Source organism: Lissotriton vulgaris, chromosome 6 (genome assembly GCF_964263255.1).
Source record: "Lissotriton vulgaris chromosome 6, aLisVul1.2, whole genome shotgun sequence".
Taxonomy (NCBI): Eukaryota; Metazoa; Chordata; class Amphibia; order Caudata; family Salamandridae; genus Lissotriton; species Lissotriton vulgaris.
Genome location: NC_141694.1, coordinates 533724207 through 533746459, shown reverse-complemented (window position 1 = coordinate 533746459; position 22253 = coordinate 533724207). Strand labels below are relative to the sequence as shown.

General features: G+C 49.2%; 1 protein-coding gene across 2 annotated transcripts in view; it reads right to left on the bottom strand.

Moving 5' to 3' along the window:
• Positions 1 to 6099: 6099 nt before the first annotated feature.
• IRAK1BP1 (interleukin 1 receptor associated kinase 1 binding protein 1) overlaps positions 6100 to 22253 on the bottom strand; it is a 124871-nt gene continuing 108717 nt past the window's right edge. The window contains exons 3-4 of one of the 2 annotated variants that reach the window (XM_086926529.1): positions 9887 to 10017; positions 6100 to 8568 (exon numbers count right to left, since the gene is read on the bottom strand). In XM_086926529.1, coding sequence (XP_086782655.1) covers positions 8313 to 8568; positions 9887 to 10017 — 387 coding nt within the window. In that variant the 3' untranslated portion in view covers positions 6100 to 8312. The remainder of the gene's footprint in view (positions 8569 to 9886; positions 10018 to 22253) is intronic. The other variant, XM_086926530.1, reaches the window with a different exon arrangement.

Genomic DNA, 22253 nt, shown 5'->3' with positions numbered 1-22253 from the left:
AGATACCAGTATGTGGCTAGCTTCACGGCTGACTCTCTACCCGCTGTATTCCTAGCTGTATGGTCGGCCCTATAGTGTATTGACTGCCATTCCCTAAGCGTCAATGTTCTCCCTAACTCCCTTTCCCAGCGCTTCTGACCGGCCAAACTATGTGTCTCAGTGGGAGGAGAGAGCATCTTATGGAGATCTGTAATCAGGCCACGGTCTGAATCTTTTGTAACTAGCCATTTCTCAAATCCCGTCATGCGCCTACCAACTAAGGGGCTGATCTCGGGTTGCGTGAGCCAATGCCGGAGTTGAAAATATTGAAAGAGCTGTGGCGAGTTGACATCATAGATCTGTGACACTGTAGAGAGTGGTATAAATCCCTCTAAGTCGAAAAGATGTCCTGCCGAGCTACAGTTGGAGCCTCGCCATTGTGGGAACGAGTGGGTGTCAGTACCTGGGGGAAAATCAGGATTGTCCAACAAAGGAGTTAGCGGGGATGGGAAAGATGTGAGCGAGTGCCACACTCCCAATATGGTATGTGTGATGGGTGATTTCTGAATGTAGAGCGGTCTGTGTGTGCGACGGAGGAATGGTATTTTCCACAAGGATGTTTGGGCCATGGCCCTGTCTTGGAATTGCCACCTCTTCTCTGATTCGGGCCTGTACCGCTCCACTAGATATCTCAGCTGTGCCGCCTGAAAGTATTGTTGTAGATTGGGAATCCCTAGACCCCCCTCATCCATCCCTCGAAAAGCTAGCTGTTTGTTCATTTGCGGTCTCTTCCCCCATATAAAGGGCTGAATCGCTGCATGCAGTGTGTGAATAGTCCCGGCTGGAGGGAACACGGGAATGGTCTGAAAGATATATAGTATTTTGGGGAGTGCTGACATTTTCACAGCCGCGATCCTCCCCAGCAAGGACAATGGTTGCTTCTTCCAGCACCCAAGATCACTATGGATCTGCGATGTTACTTTGGGGTAATTCAAAGCTACCATCTGTTCCGTAGATGGCGAGAGGGTAATGCCTAGGTAGGTGAGGTGCATCTGAACTAGTAATCCCCCTCCATATGTGGGTGCTCCGTGCTGTGTGTGCACGTTTTTACCCAGTGGTAATATCAGGGATTTCTCTTTTTTCATCTTGAGGCCTGACGCTCTACCGAAGGCCTCCATCTTGTTATTTTTTTTATTTTTTTTTGATTTTGATTTGTATCTCCTCCAGGAAGGCTGGCACCGAGCGTTGGGGGTCGACAAGCTCCGATAAAATATCGTCTGCGTACAGGCCGATTGGGTGTGGCTCTCCGACGAAAGTTATGCCGCGGATATCAGGGTTATCACGCACCCTCTGTGCTAGCGGCTCGACATAGAGCGCAAACAGAAGGGGCGAGAGGGGGCACCCCTGTCTGGTGACGCGTTGGATTTCGAAGGGACTGGAGCATTATCCGTTGAGACGAATCCCCGCCTGCGGGTGATGATAGCAGCTTGCAACCTATGCTTGAAAACGCTCCACAACACCAAAATGTGCCAGAACCTTCCCTAGAAAGCCCCAATTGACGCGCTCGAACGCCTTCTCGGCATCGATGGCTAGGAGCACCAAATCCCATTGTTGGAAATGGGCTTTGTCTACCGGGGATAAAGCCTGATTGATCCGGATCTATGATCCCCGCGAGACAAGTCCAAGCCTCGAGGCTAGCACCCCTGTAAAAAGTTTGAGGTCGAGATTGAGTAGGGAAATCGGCCAATAAGCGGAGCAGTGGGTAGTGTCTTTGCCCGGCTTAGGCACCACTATTATGGCAGCCTCCAGTATGTCAGGAGGGATGGAACCAGGGCCCTGGAACGAATTAAAAAGTTTAGTAAGAATCGGGGCGAGTAGCGGACAGAAAGTCTTATAAAAACCAGCGGAGAAACCGTCAGGACCTGGTGACTTTAGTGGTTTGAGGCGGGAAATGGCTCGGATTACCTCTTCAATTCTGATAGGTGCATCTAGGGAGCTCATGTTCGCTGAGTTCAGCACGGTAGTGGCCGCGCCGTGCAGGTAAGTGTTGCCGCTATATACAGGTGTGGGATCTGCTTTGTAGAGATGCATTGTAGTGCCTAAACGCACCCGCTATTTGTGACTCATCTTGGATCCTCTCCCCTTCCTTGTTGTGTAAGGCTAAGATTTTTGAGCACTGGACCTTGGCCCGTAGCATGCTCGCTAGTAGGCGTCCCGTTCTGTTCCCCCCCACGTAATAACTGTGTCGTAGTCTGAGAGCCGCATATTCGGCCCGATCTGTAGCCAGACTCGCCAGTTGAGCTCTGGCAATCCTGAATTGTTTCCAGATTCTTGGAGCCCCCGTGCGACTGTCCACTCGCTCCAATTCCACTACCTTGGCTGTTAAGGATTCTCGTTTGGTTTTATGGTCTTTGACCTCCGCCGCTGCTATGGTGATTAGTTCGCCCCTCACAACTGCCTTTAAAGCCCCCACACTGCTGTCAAAATCGTATCTACCTGGTCATTAACCTCAATGTAATCATTGATGCGTTTACGGAGTTGCTGGACTATCGCTCTACGCTGCAGGAAGGGTTACCTCAACCTCCTTCGACCGTGTGGTCTCTTGATGCTAGGGACTCTGAACGTTATTTCCACGACGTTGTGGTCGGAAATGGCTGCCGGAGTGATGTCCACATCCACTACCCGAGTCTCCAACTCAGAGGAACCTATGAAGTGGTCCAGTCTGGCATATGTGTGGGGCACATGGGAATAGAAAGTGTAATGTGATGTCCCAGGGTGCTTAGCTCGCCACATATCCCTCAGCCCTCTTTGCGTCAACCACTCCTTTCCTGCCGCAGAGATGGCGCCTGTGCTGCCATAGCGGTGACCAGATCTGTCCTTCTCTTTATCCATCACCAAGTTGAGGTCCCCCCCTAGAAGCAGGAAGAGATCGGGGGAACGCAGGGCCTCCGACAAGGCATTTTTTAGAAAGGGCTCCTGACACGTGTTGGGGCATAAAGGGATCCCACGGTCATTGTCATGCTTCCCACCGTGATACTATGGGTAAGAAGTCTACCTTTGATCTCCCCCATTTTGTCTCCAACTTGGCCCTGAAAGTGCTTAGCAACCAGAATCGCGACTCCCGCCTTTTTGTCGGGGGTGGAGGAGAAGAACTGTTGAGGGAACGGCCAGAACCTCATCCTATGCCAATCTTTAGGGAGTAAATGTGTTTCCTGAAGTAAGCAGATTGCGGCGCCTGAGTTCTCTAGATATGACTGGACAGCTCGCCGCTTGATGGGGTTATTGAGACCCTTTAGGTTCATTGTAAGAATTTTCAAAGTGGTATCAGCCATCTGGGCACAAGGGAGTAATTGCTGCGCAGTTCGCCCTTCGCTTTCGCGCTGCACCTTGCGCGCGGGCCTCAGCCCGTCGGCACACTGGTTCCCACCCTCCCTCCCACTGCCCCGCAACTCACCCAACTCTCACTCCCCAACCTGCCCACCCGCCAGTCCCCACACAAGGACCCCCTTCCCCCTTCCCAACAATCCAACTGTCCTCCTCCCCAACCCTAACCCCAACACCCCCTGTCCCCCCTCCCCGCACCCTAACCCCAATGTAGAGAACCCAATGTCGTATCATAGTCCCAGGCCAGATAACCCACAACACAGGCCTGTGGTAAAGTTTATGTGAGGGAACGTGTGGCTCTGACGACCTTTCCTGGCCCCCCGTCCACACCCCTCCCGGACCTGTACGGATGTGATGCGAAAGAGACCCCTCGTCTAGCGAGGTCAGTCCGCAGCCAATGCGTCTCTGGACACCTCTTGAATGGCCAAGGCCCGTTCCTGGGCCACAGTAGCGGGATCCGGCTTCATGGAAGTTCTGGGTGAGTGAATGCGACCAACCCTTTGCCACCCACTCTGGGATGGGCACTGTGATAGATCTTGTGACATTCGTTGCGAGGCATCTAGTGAGGAGGTGTCCTCATGGAGCTCAATACCTAGCAGGGAGCAGGTGTCTTGTAAGGATCTTAACTGGTGCAGGGACCCATTCCCCTTAAAGATTAGTCTGGAGGGGTGACCCAAGGAATAGGGGACTCCTTAATCGCGCAGGAACATTGTGGCTATTTTAAAAGCTTTCCGTTTGTGTAGGGTGATGGCTGAGAGGTCCTGATAAAGTGCCACCGGCTGCCCCTGGTACGTGAGGGGTTGCTTCTGTCGCACCTCTCGTAGGATTCTCTCCTTTAAAGGGAAGTCGGGCAGGAAGGCCAATATGTCGGGAGGGAGGGGGCGCGCGCGCGACGCACCAGGCCGACTCTGTACGCCCTGTCTATACGAATGTCAAAGTCCTTTGCCTCCCCCAGGATTTCCTGTAAGAAGCCCACAACGCTCGCCCCCTCTGCTTTGGATGGCACACCGCGAACCCTGATGTTGTTTCGTCTGGATCTGTTTTCAAGGTCCTCTGCATGAACCTGCAGATCCACTTGCTGGTCACGGAGGCGGATGAGTTCCTGCTGAAGTTGTTCCACTTCTTCGCCCCTACTGTTCCGTCTCCTCGACGGCGGCCACCCGCTTGCCTTAGCCATCTACATCTCAGTGAAGTTCCCCATGCTCACCGGCATTGTCCTGCTTCAACGTTTGGAAGTCCTCCCGCAAGTAGTTGAATAGAGCCTCGAGAAAGGATTTGGTTATGGGTACCTCCCCATCCCCTTGATCTGCGGGTTGCTTAGCTGGTGGAGAGGGGGGGTTCTTGTCGCCCTTGGGAGGGCCCTTGATGAGCATGTAGGTAAGTGTGCGCCCACCTCTTCTCCCTGCGTTGGCCATTTTCTTCGCCAAACTCGCAGTGTCCCTTTTCAAGATGCTGGGGTCTTCAGTTGCTCTCGTGCCACACGTTTGTGGAAGAGGACTTGGGCACTGACCGGGGACCAAGGTACCGCAGGTGGAGACGTCAAGGGGGAGCAGCCCAGTTGCTTTCCCAGCCCTCCTCGCCGAACTGGACTGGTGCTGGTATTTTGTCATTTGCCAGAGGTGCAGCTCTAAGGGTCCACTATCACGCCAGGGTATGGGGAACAACTACCGGCTCTACAGAGAGACCTCCACAGCTCTGTCTCATATATGCTGTTGTGACTTGAGGGTAGGAAGGAGGGCATCAATATGAGAGAGGGTCACTGAGACGACTAGGATATGGGCTCTAGGGGAGCACCAGCCCAGGGCCAGTTGGACTCTGCTCTGGCGCCTGGGGGAAAGTCTCCCTGAGTCCCTTGTAGGCCTCGCTATCGACCAGCAGGCAGTGCCGACTCACTTCTGTCTGGGCCGTTGCGGGCAGCCTCTTGTGTTATGGTGCTCTCCCAGACGCGCCTCTCTATCGCCGGGTGTCGTGGGGGCCCGCTCCACACCCGTCATCTGCTATCGCCAGGTTCTAGGTGGCCGGTGCTCCTCGCCCCTCTTTCTTTCACTTTGGGTGCCCCCCAGGGCCAGGACAGGCCGCAGTCAGGCCAGTCACGTAGGCCTCAAAGCCTCAGCCTAGATTTTCGCACCCGCCGGGATCGGATGTCTCGGCCTCCAGCGCTGCCTGCCGCTTGCCGCCTCCCCCGTCCCTGCCTCGGGAAGCAGCTCCTCACCTCCGCTCTCGAGAGTGCTCAGTGGCAGCTGGTGCTTAACGTTGTCTGGGCGCCCGCTGGGGAATCGGCGGCCAGCCCCAGGTCGGCAGGCCTGGGCGCCCGGGTTTCGCGACACCTCCAGGGGTCCCGCAGCCGCCGCCAGTCACCCCCGCAGCCGCGCTCACCGGTGCTCCGGTCTCACGCCTCTAACACCTCCAGGACGGCAGTCGGCCGGCGGCAGCAGCCCGGCACCAGGCCAGGTGGCTCTTGTGGGGCCCAGGCACCCGCCACACCGCTCGTGTCTCATGTAGCCACCATGTCGGGGATGCAGACCGCAGACCACAGCTCTGGCTGTACAGTGTCTCTCGGAGCCCCAGGCAGCTCCTCACCGGGGCGAGCTCTTTTTTGATTCGAGGTACCGACGGAAAGCGCGGGGCCTCCCTCCAGAGCAGCCTGTCAGGTAGAGGTGAGGCAGGGCTATCCTACAGTTGAGGATACCTTGGGTATAACCTGACAAAAGAAAGAAAAACAGGAATACCGGTGTTGTATAAACTTTATAAACTTTATTATTTTTCATATTGTTGCAGCAGCAATAGCACGATTATATCTGGTCCTGAAGAAAGCCGCTGATACATAGGTTTGATCAACAGGCTGAAACATGTTGACCACAAAGTGACAGTGGTTGTAAATCCATACCACTGTGTTGTTTCATTTTAATCCTGTCAGGTAGAACACATTAATAAAGTAATTGTCAGTGATTTCTATCTAGACAGTTTTAATTCACTTCCTATTCTTTCACGCAGCGCTGCAAACCTCACTACACTCAACATCTCACATATGGGATTACTATCCTTCTCTTTACCAAAAAAGCATCTCTGAGCTCCTTCCTTAAACCCCAAAGTAGCAGCTCCAGTGTTGACTAGGTTTTCTACACTGGTAAGGAGGACCCATATGATGAAGCATGTCACCTTTGGGTGAGTGAGGGTTCTTATCCCTAAGGGATGTCTCCCCCTTGATGATACACATCACTTAAGTTAGTTTCGAGAGAGGTTGGGCCATACTGCATAAATTGCTTTCATACACATGAGTGAGACTGTAGGTGTGTCTTTTGGTATTAAGGGCTCTTGTGGGGCCCAGGCGCCCGCCACACCGCTTGAGTCTCATGCAGCCGCCATGTCGTGGATGCAGACCGCAGACCACAGCTCCGGCTGTACAGTGTCTCTCGGAGCCCAGGCAGCTCCTCAGCTGGGCACCTCGTCTCTCTATTGCTCCCGGATTCAAACCTCACCAAACTGGGGTATTAGTGCGAAGAAAAGGCCGGGATAGGGGACCTGGAGCGGGGAGCCTCGAGGTCTTGCTGCCGCTCAGGTTGCCATCTTGGCCACGCCCCCATACCCTTTGTTTTGACAGGTTCCTATACCTCACGTATCTAGTGGGTTCCTTATTGCTACAATCACACTCCTGATTCTTCTGTAGCTGATCATTAGTCGGTACCTTTGCTATTTTTACTGGAAAGGGCTTCTAGCACAGCGTTTCCCAGATTGTGGGTTATGAGCCAATTTTTTGTGGTTCGTGAAAGTCCTGCTATATGCAAGTAAATTATTTCATTCAAATGTAAATGTTAAACAAATTCTGTACATACACTAATGGAGGAAAGTACCTCTTCGTATGCCAGCAGGACAGAAGTTCTAATAATACCATCTGCGAAGACAACGGTCTAGCTTTAGGTTCTTCTCTACCGTACAAACCTGAATCCAAGCTCTAGTCTAAAGGGGATTGGTTGTTAACAATATCTTCAATTATAGAACCCAATAGCATGAACGAAGAGCAGTAATAACATTAACTTTCACAGCCTCGTTGTGTGGTCTAGTAGCAAACAATGTTAAGTCTCGTAAGAGTTCGCATAGGTGACTGTACCATGATTTTATTAACCTTCACCTCCTCACTAAACAAAAGTAATCTGTTGTGGTTTTTTTTGTCTAAGCATGTTTTCATAATTAATGGTCCAGAGTTTTATATAACAAAATAGCATTGATGTTCACAGAAGTATGTCAGATACTCCTTTCTGTAGCTGAGCACCACGATATAAGCAGACTGTTATGCCTGCCACCAACTAACCTTCCAGCCTGACAGCAGTGTCAAAGCAATTTGCTCAATTCATGGTTCGTCGCCTTGATCCGTGAAGAAGATGGAACTAACACTCGGGTATCTTCTAGTGTGACTGCACCGTATCACATAAGATTTCCTGCCTCCATACAAGCCTTGCTGCACAAAGACCAAGAGTCCACAGAGACCCAGAGAGAGGAAAAAGAAAAAGACCAAAGTCTGGAAAGGTGAGGCTGAAAACAAAGGGCTTTTTTCTGCATAAAGATGAAAGGTGGCCTATCAAATAAAGTTCCTTGGTTTTTCACCAGATTTTTGCATGAGCATGTGCACCCTTCTCCACATAAATCCTTCTGTCCCAGGATTCATTTCCAGCACGGGCTGAAGGGAATTACCACATGGACACAGGAAAAGGCAGGAGAACACGCTCAATGACTGGAAAAATGAGAATGGAAACAGAGCACTTCTTTTATAGCAACATTTTCAACTTTATAACGTTTTGCGCGAATTAGTAAGCAAGTAAGTAATTATATCTCTTTAAGGGGGTAGACATTGATTTTATTGCCAATTAATACTTCTATTGTGGCCATGAAGATCTGAGTATTGTGATGTGCTAACCAGTCCGTGAAAATTTACACATGCTATTACTAATCCATTAACTCAGCTTAACATTTTTTTTATTTCCTTTTATTTCGAATGTGGCAAAGACTTTTGATGCAGCAGATATTGTTATGTTTTTAATTTTCTGTTGAATGGACAATCCATCTTGCTGGTTGTCTGCTTGGCATTCCCACTCTTTCATCTCATCTTCCCTGATCAGCAAAGGCTTTCCCAGTGTCTGTCCAACCAAACGACAGACTTCCTGAGCTTTACGCCGTGCATTTCCAACAGCAGCAAGGCAAACTCTCCTTCTAGAAATCGAAAAATGCAGACCATATTAAAATTTGTTTGGACCGAAAGTCAGAACAAAAACGTGTAGAATAGCGGCAGTATACACTTTGGCAACAAATCAATATCAAGAAATTTCATAAGGCACACAGATAATATATTTCAGGACATAGGTTTTTTCGAGCAGGTTTAAAAAGGTCGTCTTGCTAGCCTTGTTGCTTTACTTGGGTCCAGGGCACGAGTCGGGGATATAGGGGGGTGGGTGGAAGCGGCATCCGCCTACTATTTTTGCAGGTTGAACGCCGTCCAACCTGCCAAGAATTTGGGCCGCACTGAATAATGTGCTCAACTCGCTCTGGTGTGATTTCCAAACACCGGGAAACTTCCAGCAGCGTCTGCACGTTGTCTGCTTTCCTTCTACAACAAGCACCAACATGCAGGCTGGGAAGGGGCTTTCTTATTGAAGACTCCTGCTAGGCCAATAAGAAAGGCCGAATTTGAGGGGTCGTCAGGCCTCCTTTTGTGAGTCTCTGGGCTGTGAGCAGTCAGGAGCCTCACACTTAGATGCAAAGCGGAGGGGAACAAAGGTTAGCACTTCACACATACTTAGGAGAGGCAGCTTTTCACTTTGTTTTGACTTGGTTCAGTCCCTGTTTAGGAGATATGCATGCACAGTAAGAATGTCAGTAGTGTTGGTCTTTCCCAGTATTTACACACAGCAAATTACATCTATATAGAGCTTAATACACCTGAGGAGGCGTTGAAATAATTTAAGTACCACTATTTTTTTCTTGTACAGCCCTACTCTTCCCAATGCAGGGTGTCAGAGCGCCTTACATCAACACATGCATGTTACATGTACAATAAATTATACAAGTTTGTAATTGAATGTACAGGATGCATGGCATAAAACTGGGGGACTGCAAGGTGTAGAAGTCACATATCTTCCACAGCTCACTGTGCTATTATCCTCGTAATGCGCTCAAACTTACACACAATAGACCTGCTAAACATATATGTCAGGGCTTCGGATCGTATGTCACTTCTTGTGATGCCACGTCCTTTAAAGTCGAGGCTTGTGATGCCACTTTCTATTATGTAAATTCCTGTGATGTCATGGGCTGTGATGTCATGCGCCGTGATGTCGTACGCCTTGATGTAGTGTGCCTTGATGTAGTGTGCCTTGATGTATTGTACCTTGATGTAGTGCGCCGTGATGTAGCACTCCGTGATGTAGCACGCCGGGATGTATAACTAGGTTAGTTCCCCCACTTCTTTTTTCGGACTTGTACTGTGCATGGGTCACTCAAATGAAAAAGCAACTTTAGTTCAAAAGCTTACCGAAGAGCTTCCACAGATTCCGGTGTGTGATAAAAGTGTGGGGGGGAGATGGTTACAGAAATATCCAGTTTTTCAACAAGTAGGTTTGAAATAGTCTGCATTTTATCAAAGTCCTCAAATATAACGCATATCTGTAAAACAGAAAAAGTTGAATATATTTTAGGTTGTAGCGTATGCAGTATTGAATTCTAAAATAGTAATCCTGAAACAGAAACAATGCGATTTTTGTTCGAACAGTTCTGAAGGAGTAGAAAATGTGAAAAGGTTGTGCTTATGCTCATTAATAGAACATGCATTACCACAGCTAATAGGTCTGGCCTTGGCAAGTGTGGCATGTTTTACATTTTTCGGCAAGCACAAGCAATAGAAAATATAAATTAAAAACACAAATAGTAATTGCAGTTATGTCAAGTCTGTACAGAAACAACAAAATGTTACACCCTCTTCTCCACCAGCAATATCTGAACGCTTGAGATTTTTCGAAGATAAATGATGCCTCGCTTCTATGCAGATTCGTACAGTTTTGTCAAAACACCTCAAGAAAGCAGTAATACATGAAACAAGCATTGGCATAGCGAATAGGTCTCGCCTTTGGGACCTTATAAGTGTCCAGGCATGCAACAGTTGGTGTTGTTGCACTAAGGATATCGTGCTGCATAACTAAATACTTATAAGGTACCAAAAGTGTGACCTATTGGCTATGCATATGCTTGTTATTATGGGCCACGATTTAGAGCTGTGGAGTTGAGGCTGGAGGCAGTGTGAGTTTCTCACAGTGTCAATCAGTAGGTCAAAAAGGTGTTCAGAATACATGGTCATCCAATCCCTGACCTAGGCAGGTTGCACAGAGCAATGGTCACGTATTCCAGATGCAACTGGGAATCTGTGCAAATGTGTGTGAAGGAGGCATATAGTGGTCAAAATTTTGAGAAAGCGAAAGTAAAAGAAAATCTAGTGCTTACACGTGAATGAGTGCATTGTGTGTTTGTGGTGGTGACGTGAAGGTGATGCGAAGAAGTGCATTCAGGAGAGAATGAAAAGAAGGTGCTGAAAAGGCTAGAGAAGAGGCGTAAGATATGCAGATGGAGGAGATGTGGACTCAAAATAGGAGTACATATCTAGCACAGTGAACATAACAGGAGTGACAGACACTCTAAAGACCACTACCCATTTCACAGGTCACGGTAATGTTTAATTCACTATTTCACAATTTTGGAATGGAAACATTTTTAATATTATTTAAAGCATAATTATTGTTGTTTCTCATTTATCGTGAGCAGCTAACAACCATTAGAAAAGCAAATAGTCCTGGCTAGTTGTAGATAAATGTTAGTTGTTGTATTATGTATCTAGATGCAATGACAGAAAGCTGGGCGAGGCACCAAATACCAATCGGGTGGCACACTATGGGAATCACATAAATGTAGTTTATGTGTTTAAGCCACGCCCTTAATTACATACACCATGCCCTTTTTCAAGACTACTCACTTTTTCCATCTAACTTAAAGTCCTTAGTATACTGTATTCGGATCTGGAGAAGCCTCTGTTTAAAGGAGGTACTTGCTCCACTGGAACTTAAAATGTGTCCAGATCCAGAAAAAAACTCTTTGCCTGTCCATTTGTCTGTATTTTTTGCTCGGCAGGGAGGTCCAGAGGACGCTCTGCCCGTCAGGCAGGGGTCTGTCCAGGAGCGTGGAGAGGTGCAAAGGTTAAGAAAGCCACCTAGCTGCGAAGTGTCTTCGCCCCAGTGTCAGAAGACACCAGCTTGCCACCGGCCCATCCCCTGGCCCTCTGGCATCCGGAGGTGGGGAGGTGGGGAGGGGCGTCGGCCTCGAGGTACCCAGCATCGCAGCCGGGTATAAAATTAGCAGCTGGAACGATGAGGCGCACAGCAAATATGTGATGATCAGCAGAAGAGGGGCGGGTGAAGGAGCCCGCGCGGGCACATTACCAGGAGGCATGGCCGGGAATGCCCTCCAAATGCCTAAGCATTAATAATGACAATACCACTGTCATCAGGGTTTAGGGCTTTAATGAGGGCACTACTGCTATCATCGGACCCGAAGACAATAACAGTTTCGGTGGAGCTATCCACGGGCACTCGTTACTTGTGGTATTACAGCAACCCCTGGATATTTATTGCGTCAGCAGCTTCTAATCTGGGGCCATTTACGGATATTGGGGCTACCCTAGGGCATTAATGGAATGAAGGGTGTTCCACAGGATTAATTGGCACTCCTCCTGTAAACGCGCAACAGGGCAACAGGGCATTACTGTCTCTTGGGTGGCAGATTCTTAAGAAGATAATGCAACATGTGTGACAGCGCATTAATAGCATTAATAGCAGGCATTGCCCCTTGTGTGATAATGTATTTACAGTAAATAATGCCATTTATTTAAGAGTGTATGAACAGGAGAAAATGCATCACTTGTGGCAGTGTATTAACAGCGGATGAGATGCCGACCTCTTCCATAACTGGCTCACACAAGAAATCACAAAACGGAGCCCCACTAATCACCCTGATAGAACTCAGAAGAAAACTATAAACAACGCTCCCTGGTTCACACCTGACTTAGCTTCCGCACATCTACTCTGCAGGAAAGCTGAGCGTAAATGGCGTCGAACCTACGACAATGACGACCGCCGCGCCTATATACTTCAGAGGAAAAACTACCTCTCCGGCATCAAATCGGCCAAGAGAACGTTCTACGTAAAAGCCATGAAAGAAGCCAGTCAAAAACAAAAAACCCTATTTTCAATAGTAAAGACCTTCACTCATCCCAAAGCTCTCCAACCTGAAATTCCCCCATCCCAAGAGCTATGCGACAAGATCTCGGAATACTTCGACGAAAAAATCGCCTCCATCCAAAAGAACTTCCCCCCTCCCCAAACCCCCCATGCACTTCCCCATCCCGATCAACCTTGCTCGGCAGTTGGCAATCTTAAAAATGTCACCCCGGTCACTCTGGCCCAAACCAGAGATGCGATTCTTTCTTGCAAATCCGGCTCCCCTTCCGATCCCTGTCCCCCCAAGATTCTCCATCAAATCATTGATGAGATAAACCCTACCGTCAATGACATTATCAACCTGTCTCTCAGTTCCGGATCTGTTCTTTGCTTATGGAAAAAGGGTGTTGTCAAACCACTTATGAAAAAAGCTAATAAATCCCCAGTGGACTTGACCAATCTCCGTCCTATCACCCTTCTCCCTGCTCTGGGAAAAATAACAGAACAGTTAGTCCATAAAGAACTTAAATCCTACCTGGAAACCCACAACATACTTCATCCTCAGCAATCTGGGTTCCGGTCTAAACACTCAACCGAAACTGCCTTAATTGAACTGACTGACACCATCAAAACGTTGCAAGATCAAAGGAAGAAGGCCATTCTGATCCTTCTTGACCTCACGGCAGCGTTCGACACCATATCCCACTCCATCCTGATCAACAGATTAATGGACATTGGCATCTCTGACTCAGCCCTATCATGGATCAGATCTTTTCTCAGCGACAGGTCCCAATCTGTCGCCCTGGGCCCTTTTCAATCTAAAGAGAAAATGGTCTCCTCCGGAGTTCCCCAAGGGTCCATCCTAAGTCCCCTCCTTTTTAATATTTACCTTATCCCTCTCCTCACCCTGATTGAATCATTCGGCATAACTGTCACCTCGTATGCCGATGATACTCAGTTGATCATTCCCCTAGACGACAACTCCAACAACGCAGAGCTCAATCTTAAATACTGCCTAACTGCTGTATTCCAATGGATGGACTCCAACCACCTCCGGTGCAACTCTAGTAAAACAGAGATCCTCCCCATCGGAAAGAACACCTCTTTCTGTCCTGCCCTTTGGTGGCCTGATAATTCTGTTGCCCCCCCCAGACCGTCACTACTGCTAGAAACCTCGGTGTACTTTTTGACTCTGATCTTTCATTTGACCATCATGCCACGACCGTGGCCGGCAGATGCTTCGGCATAATTAAATCCCTCAGAAAGTTTTTTGACTTTCTCCCCCTAGATGCCAGAAAAACGGTAACAGTAGCCCTCGTTCTCTCGCGCGTGGACTACTGTAACGGCCTCCTGGCCGGGACCAAGAAGTCCACTCTCTCCAAACTCCAAAGTGTTCTACACACTGCCGCCCGCCTTGTCCTAAAATTACCTCGCAAATCCTCAATCTCTGCAGCCCTAAAGACCTTGCACTGGCTTCCCCTGCACAAGAGAATACTTTTCAAGATTCTCATCGTTGCCTTTCGGGCCTTTAACAAAACGGGCCCTATATATCTTACTAGACGCTTCCCACATTACAACCCGAGTCGTTCCCTCCGTTCTGCCCAAGAAAATTTCATGTCCTCCACCAGGTTCAACCTGAAGTCTAAAGGAGGAAAAACTCTAAGCTCCCTGGCTATCAAAGCCTGGAATAGCATGCCCAAACACCTAAGACAACTTCTCAAAACATGGATTTTTAACCTTCCCGATGACTGGACCAAAGCTTCCATCTAGCCTCCCCCCTACCACTCTGCGACCTGGCCTCAAGGACCTTCAGCGCCATGATGCTCCCTCCGGAGCGAACGCCGCGCTTTATAAATACCCCTCCAAATATCCAAATGTATAGCTATATGTACAGTAGCAATGGAAACATATTAGATTCTTTGGACAATCTTGGGTGACACAATGGCCAGGTTCGGTTAAGGACATTCGCAAGGACTAAGGTCAGAGGTCAGGTCCCTCCTTGAACCAGGCAGCCAAAGTCCGTCTGTCTGTTCTATTAATCGAATTTCCCCTCCTCAGCACTGTGGAGGGGCGAGAGGAAGGGAGGAAGGAACGAGGGGGTGGGATGTCAGAGAGTTCTGGGGTGGGACTGTGACTGGCAAGTAGAGCAGGTGGGGCGAAGGGAGGGGGCGGAGGGGGAGTAAAGGAGGGGAAGATTGAGTGTGAATATGTGAGCGGGGAGAATGTGAAGTGGAGAAAGGGGGAGGAAGAGGCATAGAAAGACGAGAGGGGGCAACAAGAGGAGCAAAGAGATAGTCAAATGCACAGAAATTCGAGAGAGGGGGAGAAGTGGGAAGAGTAGAGAGTATGTAGGCATCGCTGAGATCGATAGACCAAGAGAGAGGGATAAAAACAAAGAAAAAGACAGTGAAATAGGGAAAGAAAATCAAAGGTGAAGAAGGAATGAACAAGTGCATGCGCGCCTGGCACGGCAGCAGGGAGAGAGGAGGGTGCTGCGCCAGATTCCCCTGCGGAAGCGAGCAGCAAGGCATGATAATTGCTAACATATGGTGCCGCTGCTCGCTCCCGCAAGGGAATCGCCAAACGTGCACACGTTGCCATTGAAGCAATGCAAAGCGTGCACGTTTTTGGCCTCAAAACCGGCGAGATTGCTAAAGGTCTTTTTCCTATACAGCGCTGAGTAGGCGAGACCTAAAATAGGACTAGTGTAGATCGGTGGGTTGAAAATATTAGGACAGACAAATGCCAAATAGTGAAGTAATATAATCAAGGTGTCAGATCCGGTACCAACTGATCATAGTATGGCACTTTTTTGAAACAAGGCAGGGAGGGAGGGAGTGATCATCCACTGTGACAGATAATCACATGGACAAAAAAAGCATTTACAGAAGCAATAGGTCTGACGTTGGCTGCCAGCCTTTTGACTTTGCCAAAGCTTATTTTGTTCTTTCACGTTTTTTACCACTTAATTTTAGGGGTAGCTGCTGCGCCCTAACCACTATAAAAATGGCTTAAAGCAACAATATCTTTTTGGTCTCAAAAAGCACCCTTTACAACAGTAGTACTTAGAACTGAAGGAAACCTCTCTGTGTGAGATATGATCCTTGTGAAAGAGCAGAATGTCATGACTGTAAAGTCAGCCAACATTTGAAGTGGTATGACCCATTGGCTCTGTGCTGTATTCTGTAATGGGTGGAAAATAAAATATGAAGGACAACAACAGACCACTGTATGAACCTAAGTATAGCATAATATAATTATAGTCAAGTCAAACGGTTCTAACACCTGACCTAAAAGTAAATAGTCTATTCATAAATCATATATGCAAGCAATAAGAACTGAACCCCACAGGGAAGCATTAAAAATGCAAATGCTAATTATTTCAAACGTACCACAATACTAGCAAGAAACCTTCCCTAGTGAACCCTCCGTAACACAAAGATATAATACATGATGTTAGAAAGTGGGTTATTAGAAGTGGTAAATATGCATCTTCCACTGGCAATAAGGCCACCAACACAGTCTGGGGCTCAGAGGGTGAGCAAGACCTCTGACCTCACGGCCAGAGATCTGCTCTCTCGAGCCTCTGTCCAGACTGTGTTGTGCACATTCTGTTGTCCCTCTGAGTTAATTTCTGTTCCCTTATTGTGTCCCTCTTAGTTAATTTCGGTTACCTTACTGTGCCCTTTATTCTGTGACTGTTGCCTTATTGTGCCTTTCTGTTTGCCTCATTGTGCCATTTTGTGGTTGTTTTGTTGGGCTCTCTGCCCGTTTTTTCTCTTCCCTCTACTGCCGTTGCTGCTCCTGCGCCCCTCCCCTCTCCCCTGTTGATTTCTGCTCCCGCCTCCCAGTTGTGCCTCCCTCCCCCTTACCTATTTATTGGTGGCCGTGTGCAGCAGGCGTGCCGCTAGCGCGCCAAAGACAGACCAAGGGCAAGCCCATATGCTTCCGACCGGGACCAGCGCCAGGGACCCTGGCTCACTGACCATCCACCGCTTCAACTTAGCTGCCCTCCTCGCACTCAACTCTGGAAGAAGCAACAACTACCAGCTGTCCAGGCCAAGCAACACCCACAGACAGTTCTCCTGCCATCACTGCTGCCAGATCTTCACCACTGCCCGCACCCCCACAGCCATCACCCCTGCACCGAACGCCAACACCTCTGAAACCCTCGGGTGCACCCTCCTTAATGTGCGCTCCCTGCACAGACACGCCATAGAGATTTGGGACCTCCTCGACACCCGCTGACCAGATGTAGTCTTCTTTACAGAAACCTGGACCAATGCCTTCTCCGCCCCGACATCGCCACAGCCATCCCTGACAGATACAAGATCCAGAGGAAGGATCGCCACAGCCATCCCTGACAGATACAAGATCCAGAGGAAGGACCGCCTCAGCCGCCCGGGAGGAGGACTCACCATTGCACACAAGAGCTCCCTCTGACTCACAACCTCCAGCATGAGTGACTCCTTATCCACCACTAAACACCTTCACTTCCAGGTCCAGACATGCACTAGAACCACATTTTGTGGCACCCTTGCCTATAGACCCCCCCAGACTCCGTGCCTTGTTCGCCACTACCATCGCTGACCTCGTCGCACCCTATGTCATCACCTCCATGGACTACATACTCATCAGAGGCCTGAACTTCCACCTCAACAACCCAAGCAACCCCAACTCCACCACCTTCCTAGACAACCTAGCCTACATCGGACTGAAACAGCTCATCACCGCGCCAACCTACAGGGAGGGACACACCCTCGACCCCATCTTAGCAGGAGGGTACAGCATCCATTTCAGCCACACCACACAACTCCAATGGACGGACCACCACTGCGTACACTTCCACGTCGACAAACCTAAGCCGCCCAAACCTGCACGGCCCCCTCCACGAAGGAACTAGAGCAAAGTCACTGAGGCGCAGCTCAACTCCACCCTCAACTGCGACGCCACCATCACCTCGACCGACACCAACCTTGCAGCCAAAGAACTCCACAGATGGATCTCCAACTGCTCAGAGGAGCTCGCACTTCTAGGTAACCCTGACAGACAGCGCCCCAGGAAGGCCACCTGATTTACCACCGACCTCCAGGAAGCCAGACGCACCTGCAGACGTCTCGAGAAATACTGGAGAAACAGCAAAATGTCATAAAATCACACCACCTTCAAGAAAGCCATGGGAGAATACCACCCACCCATCAGATCCACCAAAATGACCTCCATCCAAAACAAGATCCTCGCCAATGCTAGCAACTCCAAGGAACTCTTCAGCGTCATCCAGGTATTCACCAAACCCCCCAGCGAAACCACGTACATCACCTCTTCCAAGGACCTCTTCAACAATCTCAGGTCCTACTTCCATCTGAAAATCAAGGGCCACTACAACTACTTCAACGACCAGGCACCCAAACTACTCCCTCCTCCTGCAACACCAGCCAGCCCACCATATCCTCCTCCTGGACCCCAGTCACCACCAAAGACACCACTTCGACCATGAAAGGCATCCACTCAGGAGCCCCCACAGAACCCTGCCCACTGCACATCTTCCACAGAGCTGCCACCCCTCCAGAACTACAACGCACTATGAACTCCACCTTTAAGACCGGCATCTTTCCCGATGACTGGAAACAAGCAGAAGTCAGACCCCTGCTCAAGCCCTCAGCCGACCCCATGGATCTCAAGAACTACCTATCCATCTCCCTCCTCCGCTTCACAGCCAAATTCACTGAGAAGACCATGAATGCATAACTAACAACATTCATCAAGGAAAACTCCATCCTTGACCTCACCGAATCCAGATTCCGCAGCAACCACAACACCGAGACCGATCCACTTGCCGCCACAGATGACATCCGCACCCTCCTCAACCAAGGACACATCGCAGCCCTGATCCTACTCGACTTCTCTGCAGCGTTTGACAACATCTCCCACTGCACAGTCACCGCCAGACTCCAAGAAGCCGGCATACAAGGAACTGCCCTTGACAGAGTTCGCTAGTTCCTCACTGGCAGAACCCAAATAATCAGGCTGCCACCCTTCCTCTTGGAACCCACATAAATCAACTGTGGAGTACCCAAAAGATCAAAGCTCAGCCCCACACTCTTCAACATCCACATGACCCCGCTTGCCACCATCGTCAGACAGCACAAACTCAGCTTAGTAGCCTACACCGACTACTCCCAACTCATCTGCTCCCATCACCACCAGACTCAACTTCCAGAAAGGAATGAAGGATGTTGCATCATGGATGATCAGCAGCTGCCTGAGGCTCAAGTCCTCATCCTCTGCATGGGACAACACCCTCGGCAGCCCTCCCACCCCCACGGACCACACCCGAAACCTCCGCGTCGTACTTGACTCCTCCTTCTCCATGACCCGACAGGTCAACGCGTTCACCTCCAGCTGCTTCAACACTCCACATCCTCCGAAAGTCCTTAAAATGGATCTCCCCAAAAGCAGTCATCTACGCACTCGTCACCAGAAGACTGCACTATGGAAACACTCTACGCCGGGATCAACAAATCTCTGCTCCGCAAGCTCCAGACCATTACAGAGCGCCGCAGCCAGACTCATCCTTGGCATCCCTCTAAACAAACACATCACCCAACACCTGTGGAACCTCCACTGGCTGCCCGTTGAGAAGAGAGTTACCTTCAAGATACTTATCCATGCCTACAAATGCCTCCACAACACTGGACCCCAATACTTCAACGAGAGAATCTCCTTCCACATACCCAAGAGAAACCTCAGATCCACCAAGCTCGCCCCCTCGCCAAAACCCAGCACATCCACAGAGCCAGAACAGGTAGAAGAGCCTTCTCCTACATCGCGGCCAAGACGTGGAACGAGCTTCTGATTGATATCAGTCACGCCCCATCCCTGAACATCTTCAGGAAGACACTAAAGACTTGGCTCTTCGACTGAACAGAACTGCCAGCAGACAGGCTTAACTTAAGAGACAGGTACGTAAAGCATTTAAGAACACCAATTCACTAACTAATTAAGACAATGCAATAAAAATCCCACACCATTTTATAAAAATTGGATATATTTTCTATCTTTAAAATTACACCAAAATGACATATATGCAATGTAGGGAACAAGAGATATGAATTTTAAAGCTTTAGCACTATATAGCACTTAGAAACCTATAGCACCACCGTGGGACATCTGGTCGCACTTGACCGGGACAAAGTCAAAGTTTCAGACCTACTGCAATGGAGACCTGCTTGGATAACCCTTGCTGCAGGCCTCGGTCAAGATGTTACCTTCTGACTTTTCTGGAGCCTTTTCTGCCGGGTTCCTCAATGCTCCTCGCCAGTCCAGGATTCATTGAGGATTCGCTGGCTTGCTTTCCAGGGATCTCCAAAGTCAAACTCTGGAAGTTGGACCTCTGGAGCTTTTCAGCAGGATGAACTAGCAAACCAGGCCAGCTCGCGGTTGAAGGTGGGCACCTTGTCTCTCGCTGTTGAGTCGGTCCCCTTATTGAACTTTTTCCAAAGTTGCTCCAAACTTCCAGAACATTTTCCTGAAGTTCCTCTTGAGGGTCCAAAGTGTCCAAAACACAATGTCAGGGTCTGGAATCTCCAAGATGGTCCTTGAAATGCTGGGACCACAATTCCCACTCGACACTGGGATAAAACCCTTACAAATCCACTGGATGCATTCCAGACAGTGGATTCAATCAATCAATCAGGAGTTTGTATAGAGTGGCTACTCTACGAAACAAACAAAAAGGGGAAAGAGAGGTCATGTTTGCTGTGGACTCAGCCTCCTATCTTACATAAGTAACAGAAAAAAGTCCACCCATATTTTGAGTAACAGTCCTACCAATGGTCTTGATAATGGTTTTTAAGGAAAACAGTGAGTTTTCTTAAAATAACACTCACCCACCAGAATTTCCCATGGTGGCATAATAACACACACTTTTTTGACCCTCCCACTCTCGTTTTACCAATCACCTAATAGTCAACAGCCTAGAAAGTGCTCCCCCGTCTCCTTCGGTTGTAGCACGTCCTGTCCCGCAGCGAGGCGGGAAGAACCCGATGAAGAAGCATGCCACCATGGGACATATTGGTGGGTGAGGGTTATTTTAAGAAAAGTTATTTGTTTCCCTTAAAAAACATTATTAAGACCATTGGTAAGACTGTTACTCAAAATACGGGTGGACTCTTTTTGGTTACATCGGCTACTCACCTGTGAGGGTTTCAAGGTGCCGAGGGGGTGGGGGGGAGGGGGGCAGCTAATCCATCTGGGCATGGAGGTTCAGTCAAAGAGCCAGTTCTTGAGATTCTCCCTGAATTAGGTCAGCAACGGAGATTGCTTAAAGTGGAGGAGCAAGGTGTTTCAGGTTATCGCGGAGAGGTAGGAGAAGGAACTTTGTCTGGTTCTGGTCTTGTGAATCTGTGGGACGGTGGTCAGGGCAAGTTGGGTGGAACATAGTTATCTGGCTGGTCCGTGGAAAGAGAGGCGGTGGTTCAGATATGCTGGCTGCTTCGTGGAGAGCTTTGTAAGTATGTGTAAGGAGCTTGAAGGTAATTCTCTTGTTGACAAGGAGCCAATGGAGGTGTTGGAGGTATTGCATGATGTGCCTGCGTTAGGAGATAATGAGGACCAGTCTGGCTATGGCATTTTGAATGTTCTGTAGTTTCCTGAGCGGTTTCTGTGTGATGTAAGTGTACAGTGTGGTGCCGTAGTCTAGTATGCTGGTGATAAGTGAGCAGGTGACAGTCCTTCAGGATTCTGTGGGGATCCATCTGAATGGATTTTGAATCAGGCTGAGCGTGTGAAAGCAGGATGAGGATACTGTGTTGATCTGGTGGTTAACTGTCACAGAGGAGTCCAGTATGATGCTGTGTTTATGTGCTTGGTCGGTGGGGGGGGAAGGGGTTCTCAGTGCAGCGGGCCACCAGGACACATCGCAGACTGACAGGGTGGGTCCCAGGATAAGTACTTCGGTCTAGTCTGAATTTACCTTAAGGCAGCTATCTTTCATCCAGGTGGCCACGGCCTTCATCCCTCTGTGAAAGTTGGTTCTGGTGGCTGTGGATTCGTTGGTGAGGGAGAGGATCAGAGGGGTGCTGACGATGATGGGTCTGTGGTTTCTGACCAAGGCTGCGAGGGGGGGCGTGTAAATGTTGAAGAGGGTGGGGCTCAGGGAGGAGCTCTGGGACAATGTCAAGTCAAGTCAAGTCAAGTCAAAGATTTATATAGCGCGCTACATACCCGGAGGGTCTCAAGGCGCTTGAAGAAGGGTGGGGGATTACTTGTCGAATATCCAAGTTTTAAGTTGCTTTCTGAATGCTAGGTGGTTCTGAGTGAGACGAAGGCGAGTGGGAGTGAGTTCCAGGTTTTAGCTGCGAGGTAGGAGAAGGATCTACCTCCCATGGTGGTTTTATTGATGCAAGGTACGGTAGCAAGCGATTGGTTGGAGGAACGTAGTTGGCGAGAGGGGGTGTAGAAGGAAAGTCGTGTGTTGAGGCATTCGGGTCCAAGTTCGTAAAGTGCTTTGTGTGCGTGGGTTAGGAGGCGGAAAGTAATCCTCTTATTGACGGGGAGCCAGTGGAGGTTTTTCAGGTGATTAGAGATGTGGTCTTTACGTGGGATGTCTAGTATGAGTCTGGCTGATGCGTTCTGGAT